Source organism: Streptopelia decaocto (genome assembly GCF_964273445.1).
Source record: "Streptopelia decaocto genome assembly, contig: HAP1_SCAFFOLD_1788, whole genome shotgun sequence".
Lineage (NCBI taxonomy): Eukaryota > Metazoa > Chordata > Aves > Columbiformes > Columbidae > Streptopelia > Streptopelia decaocto.
Window position 1 is genome coordinate 1 of NW_028115099.1, and position 11,912 is coordinate 11,912.

General features: G+C 60.6%; 1 protein-coding gene across 1 annotated transcript; it reads right to left on the bottom strand.

Moving 5' to 3' along the window:
* Nucleotides 1-1,020: 1,020 nt before the first annotated feature.
* Nucleotides 1,021-11,084, bottom strand: LOC309452967 (pre-mRNA-processing factor 39-like; the record flags this gene model as incomplete). The annotated part of the gene is made up of 7 exons (XM_082077613.1): nucleotides 1,021-1,153; nucleotides 2,113-2,278; nucleotides 3,323-3,490; nucleotides 5,240-5,358; nucleotides 8,208-8,333; nucleotides 10,045-10,388; nucleotides 10,991-11,084. Coding segments are annotated over 7 exons (1,150 nt in total), but the record flags the coding sequence as incomplete, so codon positions are not given.
* Between the last annotated feature and the right edge of the window lie 828 nt (nucleotides 11,085-11,912).

Here is an 11,912-nt window from a genome sequence, read left to right on the forward strand (position 1 = left end):
GGTCAGAATGGGGGGTCGGGTGGAAATGGGGGCGCTTGATCTGGATTAACAGGGGGGGTCAGAATGGGGGGTCAGGTGGAAATGGGGGGGGTTGATCTGGATTAATGGGGTGCGGCGGTGGGGGATGGGGCTCCAGCGGCTTCAGGTGGAAATGGGGGGGTTGATCTGGATTAATGGGGGCGGGGGCAGAAATGGGGGAGATGGGGGAAATTGGGGGGGAATTGGGGGGAAATTGGGGAGAAATTGGGGGGAAACTGGAGGGAATCTGGGGGTGAAACGTGAGCAGTGGGGTGAATGGGGGTGAACTGGGGTGAACTGGGGTGAAATGGGGGTGAAATGGGGGTGAAATGGGGGTGAACCGGGGTTGAAATGGGGGTGAACTGGGGATGAACTGGGGGTGAATGGGGGTGAATGGGGGTGCACTGGGGTGAACTGGGGGTGAATGGGGGTGAAGTGGGGGTGAAGTGGGGTGAACTGGGGGTGAATGGGGGTGCACTGGGGTGAACTGGGGGTGAATGGGGGTGAACTGGGGTGCACAGGGGTTGAATGGGGGTGCACTGGGGTGAACTGGGGGTGAATGGGGGTGCACTGGGGTGAACTGGGGTGCACTGGGGTGAACTGGGGTGAACTGGGGGTGAATGGGGGTGCACTGGGGGTGAATGGGGTGAACTGGGGGTGAATGGGGGTGCACTGGGGTGAACTGGGGTTGAATGGGGGTGAACTGGGGTGCACAGGGGTTGAATGGGGGTGCACTGGGGTGAACTGGGGTGAACTGGGGGTGAATGGGGGTGAACTGGGGTGCACAGGGGTTGAATGGGGGTGCACTGGGGTGAACTGGGGGTGAATGGGGGTGCATGGGGTGAACTGGGGTTGAATGGGGCTGCACTGGGGTGCACTGGGGTGAACTGGGGTGAACTGGGGGTGAATGGGGCTGCACTGGGGTGAACTGGGGGTGAACTGGGGTGCACTGGGGTGAACTGGGGATGAACTGGGGGTGAACTGGGGTGCACTGGGGTGCACTGGGGGGGCCGCTCACCCCGTCCTCGAAGCTCCAGCGCTTGCCGACCTCGGCCTCGTTGTGCGCGTGGATCTGCTGCCGCATGGAGATCACCAGCTCCCGGATCCGCTCCTGCTCCGGCTCCGGGTCTTCCTGCTGCCAGAGGGGGACAGGGGGTCACAGGGGGGTCACAGGGGGGTCACAGAGGGAGATCACCAGCTCCCGGATCCGCTCCTGCTCCGGCTCCGGGTCTTCCTGGGGTCACAAAGGGGTACGGGGGGGTCACAGAGGGGTATGGGGGGGTCACAGGGGGTCACAAAGGGAGATCACCAGCTCCCGGATCCGCTCCTGCTCCAGCTCCGGATCTTCCTGCTGCCAAATGGGGACAGGGGGGTCACAGGGGGGTACGGGGGGGGGTCACAGGGGTACGGGGGGGTCACAGGGGGGGTCACAGGGGGGTCACAGAGGGAGATCACCAGCTCCCGGATCCGCTCCTGCTCCGGCTCCGGCTCTTCCTGCAGCCAAACGTGGGTACGGGGGGGTCCCCAAAGGGGGTACAGGGGGGGTCCCCAAAAGCCCCATCACCATTTACAGCACAAACCGCCCATTTGAGAGCCGGGAGGTACCAAAACCCTTTGGTTTTGCCCCACAAAACACTCCCCAAAAGGCACTTTTGGTGGGGGGGACACCCCAAAACCCCCACAGGGACACGGGGGGACCCCAAAGCTGTTTTACTCTTATTTATCTTCATGTAACTGTTCATTTTGGGGTAAAACTTCCCTATTTAAACCCAGAAACAGCAGCGAACGTACCCTGGGAATAATTGTACATCTGCAGAGCTCAAAGTGACTAAAATACGGGGTTTTGCAATGAAAATCACCCCAAAACCCCCTGGTTTTTTATATGGGGACAGCGGGGGACCCCAAAATTGTTGTGCTGTGATTTATCTTCATATAACTGTTCATTCTGGGGAGAAACTTGAACATTTAAATAGCGAAACACCAGTGGATGGTTCCGGGTATAAATGTGGATTTTCCAAATGGAAACCTATGGGAATAGTGGGATTTTGGCCCCAAAACGCCCCCAAAACGCCCCAAAAAGGGGGATGCGGGTACCTGGGCGCCCCCCCCGGGCTGCGGCGGCTCCTCGGGGGGCGGCTCCGGCGCCTTCGGCGGCTCCGGCGCCTTCGGGGGCTCCGCGGACAGTTTGGAGCGGACCCAGAGCAGCTCCTCGGGGGACAGGATGTCCCGGGGGGGGTGCTGGAGAACGTGCTCCTTGAACCTGGAATGGGGCGAAAACGGGGGGAAATGGGCAAAAATGGGCAAAAATGGGGGCGGGATGGACCGGGGGGGCTGGGGAACGTGCTCCTTGAACCTGGAATGGGGCGAAAACGGGGGGAAATGGGCAAAAATGGGGGCGGGATGGACTGGGGGGGGGCTGGGGAACGTGCTCCTTGAACCTGGAATGGGGCGAAAACGGGGGGAAATGGGCAAAAATGGGCAAAAATGGGGGCGGGATGGACCGGGGGGGCTGGGGAACGTGCTCCTTGAACCTGGAATGGGGCGAAAACGGGGGGAAATGGGCAAAAATGGGCAAAAATGGGGGCGGGATGGACCGGGGGGGCTGGGGAACGTGCTCCTTGAACCTGGAATGGGGCGAAAACGGGGGGAAATGGGCAAAAATGGGCAAAAATGGGGGCGGGATGGACCGGGGGGGCTGGGGAACGTGCTGCTTGAAAACAGCTGCTTGGCTGTTTTTGCCCGTTTCTGCCCGTTTTCCCCCCATTTCGCTCCCAGTGCTGCTGCAGAGCTGCGTGGGGATGGGCAGCATTCCTGCCCCTGGTTTGCCTGTTTTTGGCCATTTTTTGGCCATTTTTGCCCATTTGTGCCCGTTTTTTGCCCGGTTTTGCCCATTTTTGCCTGTTTTCACCCATTTTCTGCTCATTGCTCTCAGTGCTGCTGTAGAGCTGCGTGGGGATGGGCAGCGTTTCTGCCCCTTGTTTGCCTGTTTCTGGCCCGTTTTTGCCCATTTTTGGCTCGCTTCTGCCCGTTTTTTGGCCGTTTCTGGCCGTTTTTGGCCCGTTTCTGCCCGTTTTTTGGCCGTTTTTGCCCATTTTTGCCCGTTTTCCCCCCATTTCGCGCTCACCGCTCCCAGTGCTGCTGTAGAGCTGCGTGGGGATGGGCAGCGTTTCTGCCCCTTGTTTGCCTGTTTCTGCCCATTTTTGGCCCATTTTTGCCCGGTTTTTGGCCGTTTCTGGCCCGTTTCTGCCCGTTTTTTGGCCGTTTTTGCCCATTTCTGCCCGTTTTCCCCCCGTTTGCCGCTCACCGCTCCCAGTGCTGGCTGTAGAGCTGCGTGGGGATGGACAGCACGCGGTCGTAGATGGCCGTGACGGCGCGCAGCTCGCCCTGCTCGCGCTCCCACTCCACGTACAGCTCCCACAGCTTGTCCGAGCGGAAATCCAGCCCGGCCGCCGCCACCGCCGCCTCGAACACCCTGCGGACAGACGGACAGCACACCGTGGGACAGACAGACAGACACGGGTCACACCGCTACCGCTGCCTCGAACACCCTGCGGACAGACGGACATCACACCGTGGGACAGACAGACACGGGTCGCACCGCCACCTTGAACACCCTGCAGACAGACAGACAGACGGACGTCACACCATGGGACAGACAGACAGACAGACACGGGTCACACCACCACCGCTGCCTCGAACACCCTGCGGACAGACGGACAGACACACGGACATCACAGCGTGGGACAGACGGACAGACACGCGTCACACCGCCACCGCCGCCTCGAACACCCTGCGGACCGACAGACGGACAGCACACCGTGGGACAGACAGACAGACATGGGTCACACTGCCACGGCCGCCTCGAACACCCTGCGGACGGACAGACGGACAGACATCACAGCACGGGACAGACGGACAGACATGGGTCACACCGCCACCGCCGCCTCGAACACCCTGCGGACGGACGGACAGACACACGGACATCACACCGTGGGACAGACGGACAGACACGCGTCACACCGCCACCGCCGCCTCGAACACCCTGCGGACGGACAGACGGACGGACATCACAGCACGGGACAGACAGACAGACATGGGTCACACTGCCACGGCCGCCTCGAACACCCTGCGGACGGACAGACGGACACACGGACATCACAGCGTGGGACAGACGGACAGACACGCGTCACACCGCCACCGCCGCCTCGAACACCCTGCGGACGGACAGACGGACAGCACACCGTGGGACAGACGGACAGACACGCGTCACACCACGGGACATTGGGGTGTCCAGCCCGGCCACCGCCACCGCCGCCTCGAACACCCTGCGGATGGACAGACGGACGGACATCACAGCACGGGACAGACAGACAGACATGGGTCACACTGCCACGGCCGCCTCGAACACCCTGCGGACGGACAGACGGACAGCACACTGTGGGACAGATGGACAGACACGGGTCACACCGCCACCGCCGCCTCGAACACCCTGCGGACGGACAGACGGACATCACACCGTGGGACAGACAGACACGGGTCGCACCGCCACCTTGAACACCCTGCAGACAGACAGACAGACGGACGTCACACCATGGGACAGACAGACAGACAGACATGGGTCACACCGCCACCGCTGCCTCGAACACCCTGCGGACAGACGGACAGACACACGGACATCACAGCGTGGGACAGACGGACAGACACGCGTCACACCGCCACAGCCGCCTCGAACACCCTGTGGATGGACACACGGACAGACATCACACCGTGGGACAGGCAGACAGACATGGGTCACACCGCCACAGCCGCCTCGAACACCCTAAGGACAGACAGACACATGGACATCACAGTGCGGGACAGACAGACAGACATCGCTCACACCGCCACCGCGCCGTATCACACACGTGGGGACGCAGACACCACGTCACGCGCTGTGAGGACACACACGGCGTCACACACCTGGGGACACCCGAGGTGTCTGTCACCCCATCCCCAGCGCCTCAAACACCCTGTGAGGACACACACGGCGTCACACACCTGGGGACACGACACCGTGTCACACGTTTGGGGACACCCCGGGTTTGTCCCCATCCCGTCCTTACCCTCGTATCCGCGGGGCGGCCTCGGGCAGTGTCACACGTTTGGGGACACAGTGTCACAGTGTCACACGTTTGGGGACACAGTGTCACAGTGTCACACGTTTGGGGACCCCCGTCCTTACCCCCGTATCCGCGGCGCGGCCTCGGGGCGGCTCATGTCCAGCGAGCTCTGCAGGAAGGAGATGTAGTGGATCCACAGGTCCATGCTGAGCGGGATGGACTGGAGACCGCGCTCAAACACCTGCAACAACACCCGGACGTCACCAACAAACACCCCAAAGGGCACCCGGAACGGACTGGAGACCGCGCTCAAACACCTGCAACAACACCCGGACGTCACAACACCCCAAACGGCACCGGGAATGGGCTGGAGACCGCGCTCAAACACCTGCAACAACACCCAGACGTCACAACACCCCAAACGGCACCCGGAACGGACTGGAGACCGCGCTCAAACACCTGCAACAACACCCGGACGTCACCAACAAACACCCCAAACGGCACCCGGAACGGACTGGAGACCGCGCTCAAACACCTGCAACAACACCCGGACGTCACAACAACCCAAAGGGCACCCGGAACGGACTGGAGACCGCGCTCAAACACCTGCAACAACACCCGGACGTCACAACACCCCAAAGGGCACCCGGAACGGACTGGAGACCGCGCTCAAACACCTGCAACAACACCCGGACGTCACAACAACCCAAAGGGCACCCGGAACGGACTGGAGACCGCGCTCAAACACCTGCAACAACACCCGGACGTCACCAACAAACACCCCAAACGGCACCCGGAACGGACTGGAGACCGCGCTCAAACACCTGCAACAACACCCGGACGTCACAACACCCCAAACGGCACCGGGAATGGGCTGGAGACCGCGCTCAAACACCTGCAACAACACCCAGACGTCACAACACCCCAAACGGCACCCGGAACGGACTGGAGACCGCGCTCAAACACCTGCAACAACACCCGGACGTCACCAACAAACACCCCAAACGGCACCCGGAACGGACTGGAGACCGCGCTCAAACACCTGCAACAACACCCGGACGTCACAACAACCCAAAGGGCACCCGGAACGGACTGGAGACCGCGCTCAAACACCTGCAACAACACCCGGACGTCACAACACCCCAAAGGGCACCCGGAACGGACTGGAGACCGCGCTCAAACACCTGCAACAACACCCGGACGTCACAACAACCCAAAGGGCACCCGGAACGGACTGGAGACCGCGCTCAAACACCTGCAACAACACCCGGACGTCACCAACAAACACCCCAAACGGCACCCGGAACGGACTGGAGACCGCGCTCAAACACCTGCAACAACACCCGGACGTCACAACACCCCAAACGGCACCCGGAACGGACTGGAGACCGCGCTCAAACACCTGCAACAACACCCGGACGTCACCAACAAACACCCCAAAGGGCACCCGGAACGGACTGGAGACCACGCTCAAACACCTGCAACAACACCCGGACGTCACCAACAAACACCCCAAACGGCACCCGGAACGGACTGGAGACCGCGCTCAAACACCTGCAACAACACCCGGACGTCACAACACCCCAAACGGCACCCGGAACGGACTGGAGACCGCGCTCAAACACCTGCAACAACACCCGGACGTCACAACAACCCAAAGGGCACCCGGAACGGACTGGAGACCGCGCTCAAACACCTGCAACAACACCCGGACGTCACAACAACACAAATGGCACCGGGAACGGACTGGAGACCGCGCTCAAACACCTGCAACAACACCCGGACGTCACCAACAAACACCCCAAACGGCACCCGGAACGGACTGGAGACCGCGCTCAAACACCTGCAACAACACCCGGACGTCACAACAACCCAAAGGGCACCCGGAACGGACTGGAGACCGCGCTCAAACACCTGCAACAACACCCGGACGTCACCAACAAACACCCCAAACGGCACCCGGAACGGACTGGAGACCGCGCTCAAACACCTGCAACAACACCCGGACGTCACCAACAAACACCCCAAAGGGCACCCGGAACGGACTGGAGACCGCGCTCAAACACCTGCAACAACACCCGGACGTCACAACAACCCAAAGGGCACCCGGAACGGACTGGAGACCGCGCTCAAACACCTGCAACAACACCCGGACGTCACCAACAAACACCCCAAAGGGCACCCGGAACGGACTGGAGACCACGCTCAAACACCTGGAACAACACCCGGACGTCACCAACAAACACCCCAAAGGGCACCCGGAACGGACTGGAGACCGCGCTCAAACACCTGCAACAACACCCGGACGTCACAACAACCCAAAGGGCACCCGGAACGGACTGGAGACCGCGCTCAAACACCTGCAACAACACCCGGACGTCACCAACACACACCCCAAACGGCACCCGGAACGGACTGGAGACCGCGCTCAAACACCTGCAACAACACCTGAACGTCACAACACCCCAAACGGCACCATCTTCCAGGAAACGTCACCCGGAACGGACTGGAGACCGCACTCAAACACGTGCAAACAACACCCGGACGTCACCAACACCCCCAAATGTCACCCGGAACAAACTGGAGACCGCGCTCAAACACCTGCAAACAACACCCGGAACGTCACAAATAGCACAGGGACCCCGAAGAGCCCCATCGGCGCGTTGGAAACAGTGCAAAGCAAAGGGGTGACACCCCAACACCAGCACAGGGACCCCCAAACCCACACCTGCCCCCCCAGGAGGGTCACCCGGGGGTGTCCCCCCCCCGCCCCGCCCCCCCTCACCCCCTCCCACCCCCCCCGCCCCCCCCGGTCTCCCGCGCGCGCTGGTTGCCCCCCAGGTGGGTCAAACGGGGGGTGACACCCCAATACCAGCACAGGGACCCCCCAAACCCCCATCGCCCCCTCCCCGGAGGGTTCCCCCGCCCCCCCCCGGCCCCCCCCACCCCCCCGGCCCCCCGGCCTCCTGCGCGCACTGGTCGCCCCCAGGTGGGTCAAACGGGGGGTGACACCCCAATACCAGCACAGGGACCCCCCAAACCCCCATCGCCCCCCCCCGGAGGGTCCCCCGCCCCCCCGGCCCCACCGGCCTCCTGCGCGCGCTGGTCGCCCCCCAGGCGCCGCTCCATGTCGGCGTATTTCTTCCAGTAGCCGTAGCAGTACGGGTAGTGCGCGAAGAAGCCGTCGAAGGCGCGGCGGGCGGCCCCCAGCTGGTTCTGCGGACACACGGACGCGGTCGGGACGCGCGGACAGCGGGGGGGGCTGCCGCGGCCCCCCCCGCCTCGTTAGCGCCCTCATTAGAGCGGGAATGAGGCTGGGAAGCGGCTCCGGGCGGGAGGATCCTGCGGGGGTTTGAGGCCGGTGGTTTAAGCTGGGATTAACGGAGGTTTAAACAGGGGCAGAGATTTGGGTTGGGTTTAATGAAGGTTTAAACCAGGCCATAGATTTGGGCTGGGTTTAAGGAAGGTTTAAACATGGCCGCAGATTTGAGCTGGATTTAATGACTGTTTAAATTAGGCCATAGATTTGAGCTGGGTTTAATGAAGGTTTAAACCAGGCCATAGATTTGAGATGGGTTTAACAGAGGTTTAAATTAGGCCATAGATGTGAGCTGGGTTTAATGAAGGTTTAAATTAGGCCATAGATTTGAGCTGGGTTTAATGAAGGTTTAAATTAGGCCATAGATTTGGGCTGGGTTTAAGGAAGGTTTAAACAGGGCTGTAGATTTGAGCTGGGTTTAATGACTGTTTAAATTAGGCCATAGATTTGAGCTGGGTTTAATGAAAGTTTAAACAGGGCTGTAGACTTGAGCTGGGTTTAATGAATGTTTAAATTAGTCCATAGATTTGGGCTGGGTTTAACGGAGGTTTAAACAGGGCCGCAGATTTGAGCTGGGTTTAATGACTGTTTAAACCAGGCCATAGATTTGAGCTGGGTTTAACAGAGGTTTTAATGTGGCCATAGACTAGAGCTGGGATTAACGGAGGTTTAAACAGGGCCACAGATTTGAGCTGGGTTTAATGAAGGTTTAAACCAGGCCATAGATTTGGGCTGGGTTTAAGGAAGGTTTAAACATGGCCGTAAATTTGAGTTGGGTTTAATGACTGTTTAAATTAGGCCATAGATTTGAGCTGGGTTTAACGGAGGTTTAAACAGGGCCGCAGATTTGAGCTGGGTTTAACGACTGTTTAAACCAGGCCATAGATTTGAGCTGGGTTTAACAGAGGTTTTAATGTGGCCATAGACTAGAGCTGGGTTTAACGGAGGTTTAAACAGGGCCGTAGACTTGAGCTGGGTTTAATGAAGGTTTAAACCAGGCCATAGATTTGGGCTGGGTTAACTGCAGCAGCCCTAACAAGTGGCGGGTTTTTTGAAGCCCTAATGAGCAGCAGGTTAATTACGGCAACCCTAACGAACAGCAGGTTAATTACGGCAACCCTAGCGAGCAGCAGGTTAATTACAAAGCCCTAATGAGCCCTGTGTTAATTACAAAGCCCTAACAAGCTGCAGCTTAACTACCCAAGGCCCTAACGAGCAGCAGGTTAATTACAAAGCCCTAACGAGCAGTAGGTTAATTACAAAGCCCTAACGAACAGCAGGTTAACTATGGCAGCCCTACCAAGCTGCAGCTTAACTACCCAAGGCCCTAACGAGCAGCGGGTTAATTACAAAACCCTAACGAGCAGTAGGTTAATTACAAAGCCCTAACGAGCAGCAGGTTAATTACAAAGCCCTAACGAACAGCAGGTTAACTATGGCAGCCCTACCAAGCTGCAGCTTAACTACCCAGGGCCCTAACGAGCAGCGGGTTAATTCCAGCAGCCCTAACGAGCCACAGGTTGATTCCAGCAGCCTCAATGAGCAGCAGGTTAACTCCGGCAGCCCTAACGAGCGGCGGGTTAATTAGGAAGCGCTAACGAGCGTCACCTCCTGCTCCACGAGCGCCAGCAGCTCGGTCCAGGCGCTGAAGTCGTGGGGGTTGCTCTGCGCCGCCTGCCACAGCTTCTCCAGCTCGGGGGGCAGCGGCGCCTCCGGGGGGGGCTCCTGGGGGGGCGGCTCCTGGGGGGCGTCCTGGGGGGGGTCCTGGGGGGGCGGCTCCTGGGGGGGCTCCTGCGGCTCCAGCGGCGGCTCCTGGGGGGGCGGCTCCTCGGGGGGGGCGGCGGCGCCGTTGCAGCTCTGGGGGGGTTGGGGGGCGGCGGCGGCTCCGGGTTCGGCTGTTGGGGGGGGCGGGGAGGGGAGGGGGGCGGGGGGGGGCGGCTCGGACAGGGGGGCTGGGGGGGAAGAGGAGGTGGCGTTAATTGGGGGGTACACGGGGGGGCACATGGGGAGGGGGTGGGGGGATCCCATAGTGGGGGGGCTCCCTGGGGGGGGGGGTCCCGTACATGGGAGATTCCACGTGGCGAGGCGGGGGGGGCCCATAGTGGAGGGGGGTCCCATACATGGGCGATTCCATGGGTGGGGGGGTTCATTGGGGTGGGGGGTCCCAGAGATGAGGGGATCCCGTAGTGGGGGGGGAGGGGGGGTCCCTTAGATGGGAGATTCCATGGGTAGGGGGGTCCCAGGGCTGGGGGGTCCAGGGTGGGGGGGGGTTCCCATAGATGGGCGATTCCACAGGTGGGGGGGTCCCAGGGTGGGGGTGTCCAATAGTGGGGGGGTTCCCATACTGGGAGGTTCCATAGATGGACGATTCCACAGGTGGGGGGGTCCCAGGGTGGGGGTGTCCCATACTGGGGGGGAGGGGGGGTCCCATAGTGGGGGGTTTTCATACATGGGCGATTCCATGGGTGGGGGGGGGGTCCCATAAACCCGGGGGGGTCCCCCCCGTTGTGCCCAAACCCCGCCCCCAGCCCCTCCCCCCGCCCCCCGCGCTCACCGGGGGGGTCGGCGCTGCCGCTCCCGTTTCCGTTTCCGCTCCCGTTCCCGTTCCCGCCCGCGGCCGCCGCTCCCTCCGCTCCTTCCGCCGCCATCGCGCTCCCGCCTCCCACCGCGCGTGCGCGGGGACCCGGATGAGGAAGCCAGCGAGGAGGCGGCGGCGGGGCCAGAGCGGCGGCGGCGGGTGGGGGGGGCTGCAGCGCCGCCTGCCGGCCGGGAGGAGCCACAGCAACCATAGAGACTTCCGGTTTCGCTCCCAAAGCCACGGAGCGGCCCGGAGGACCGGGAAGCATAGAGACGACGTGAAGATGGACCAGAGCGGCCAAGCGGCGCGCGGAGAAACATAGGGAAAGGAAACCATAGAGACGGCAGGAGAGGCCTAGAGCGGCCAACCGCCATCTTGGTGGAGGACCAAGCGCCAAGCTTTACTTGCAACCTTTATTGTGCCGTATTTACAATTAAGCTATTAAAAAATTATACATTATTTACAAATTAAATAATTCTCCCAACGCCGACGTCACCCGCGGGGGGAAAGGAAACGGTTTTGGGGCAAAAAGGAGCAGGTTTGGGGTCAAACGCTGTTTGTGCCCCAAAATGAAGGAAAATTTGGGGTTTTGCCCCAAAATGAAGGAAAATTTCAGCAATTCACCAAAAAAAAACCCAACAAACCCAACCCAAGGAGAACCGGCCACAGAAATTCAGCATTCTGGCTCAAAATGGGTAAAAAAGGGAAAATTAACGCAAAAAGCCGAATTGCGGACGCTCGTTATGGCAAAAAGTCGTTAAACGAGACCAAAAATTGGGGAGAAAAAGAGCAAATCAGCCTCGTGACCAAAAATCACCATTTCCGCCCCAAAACGCCGCGTTCCGGCCCCAAAAACGCCGCGTTCCGCCCCAAAAACGCCGCGTTCTGCCCCAAAAAC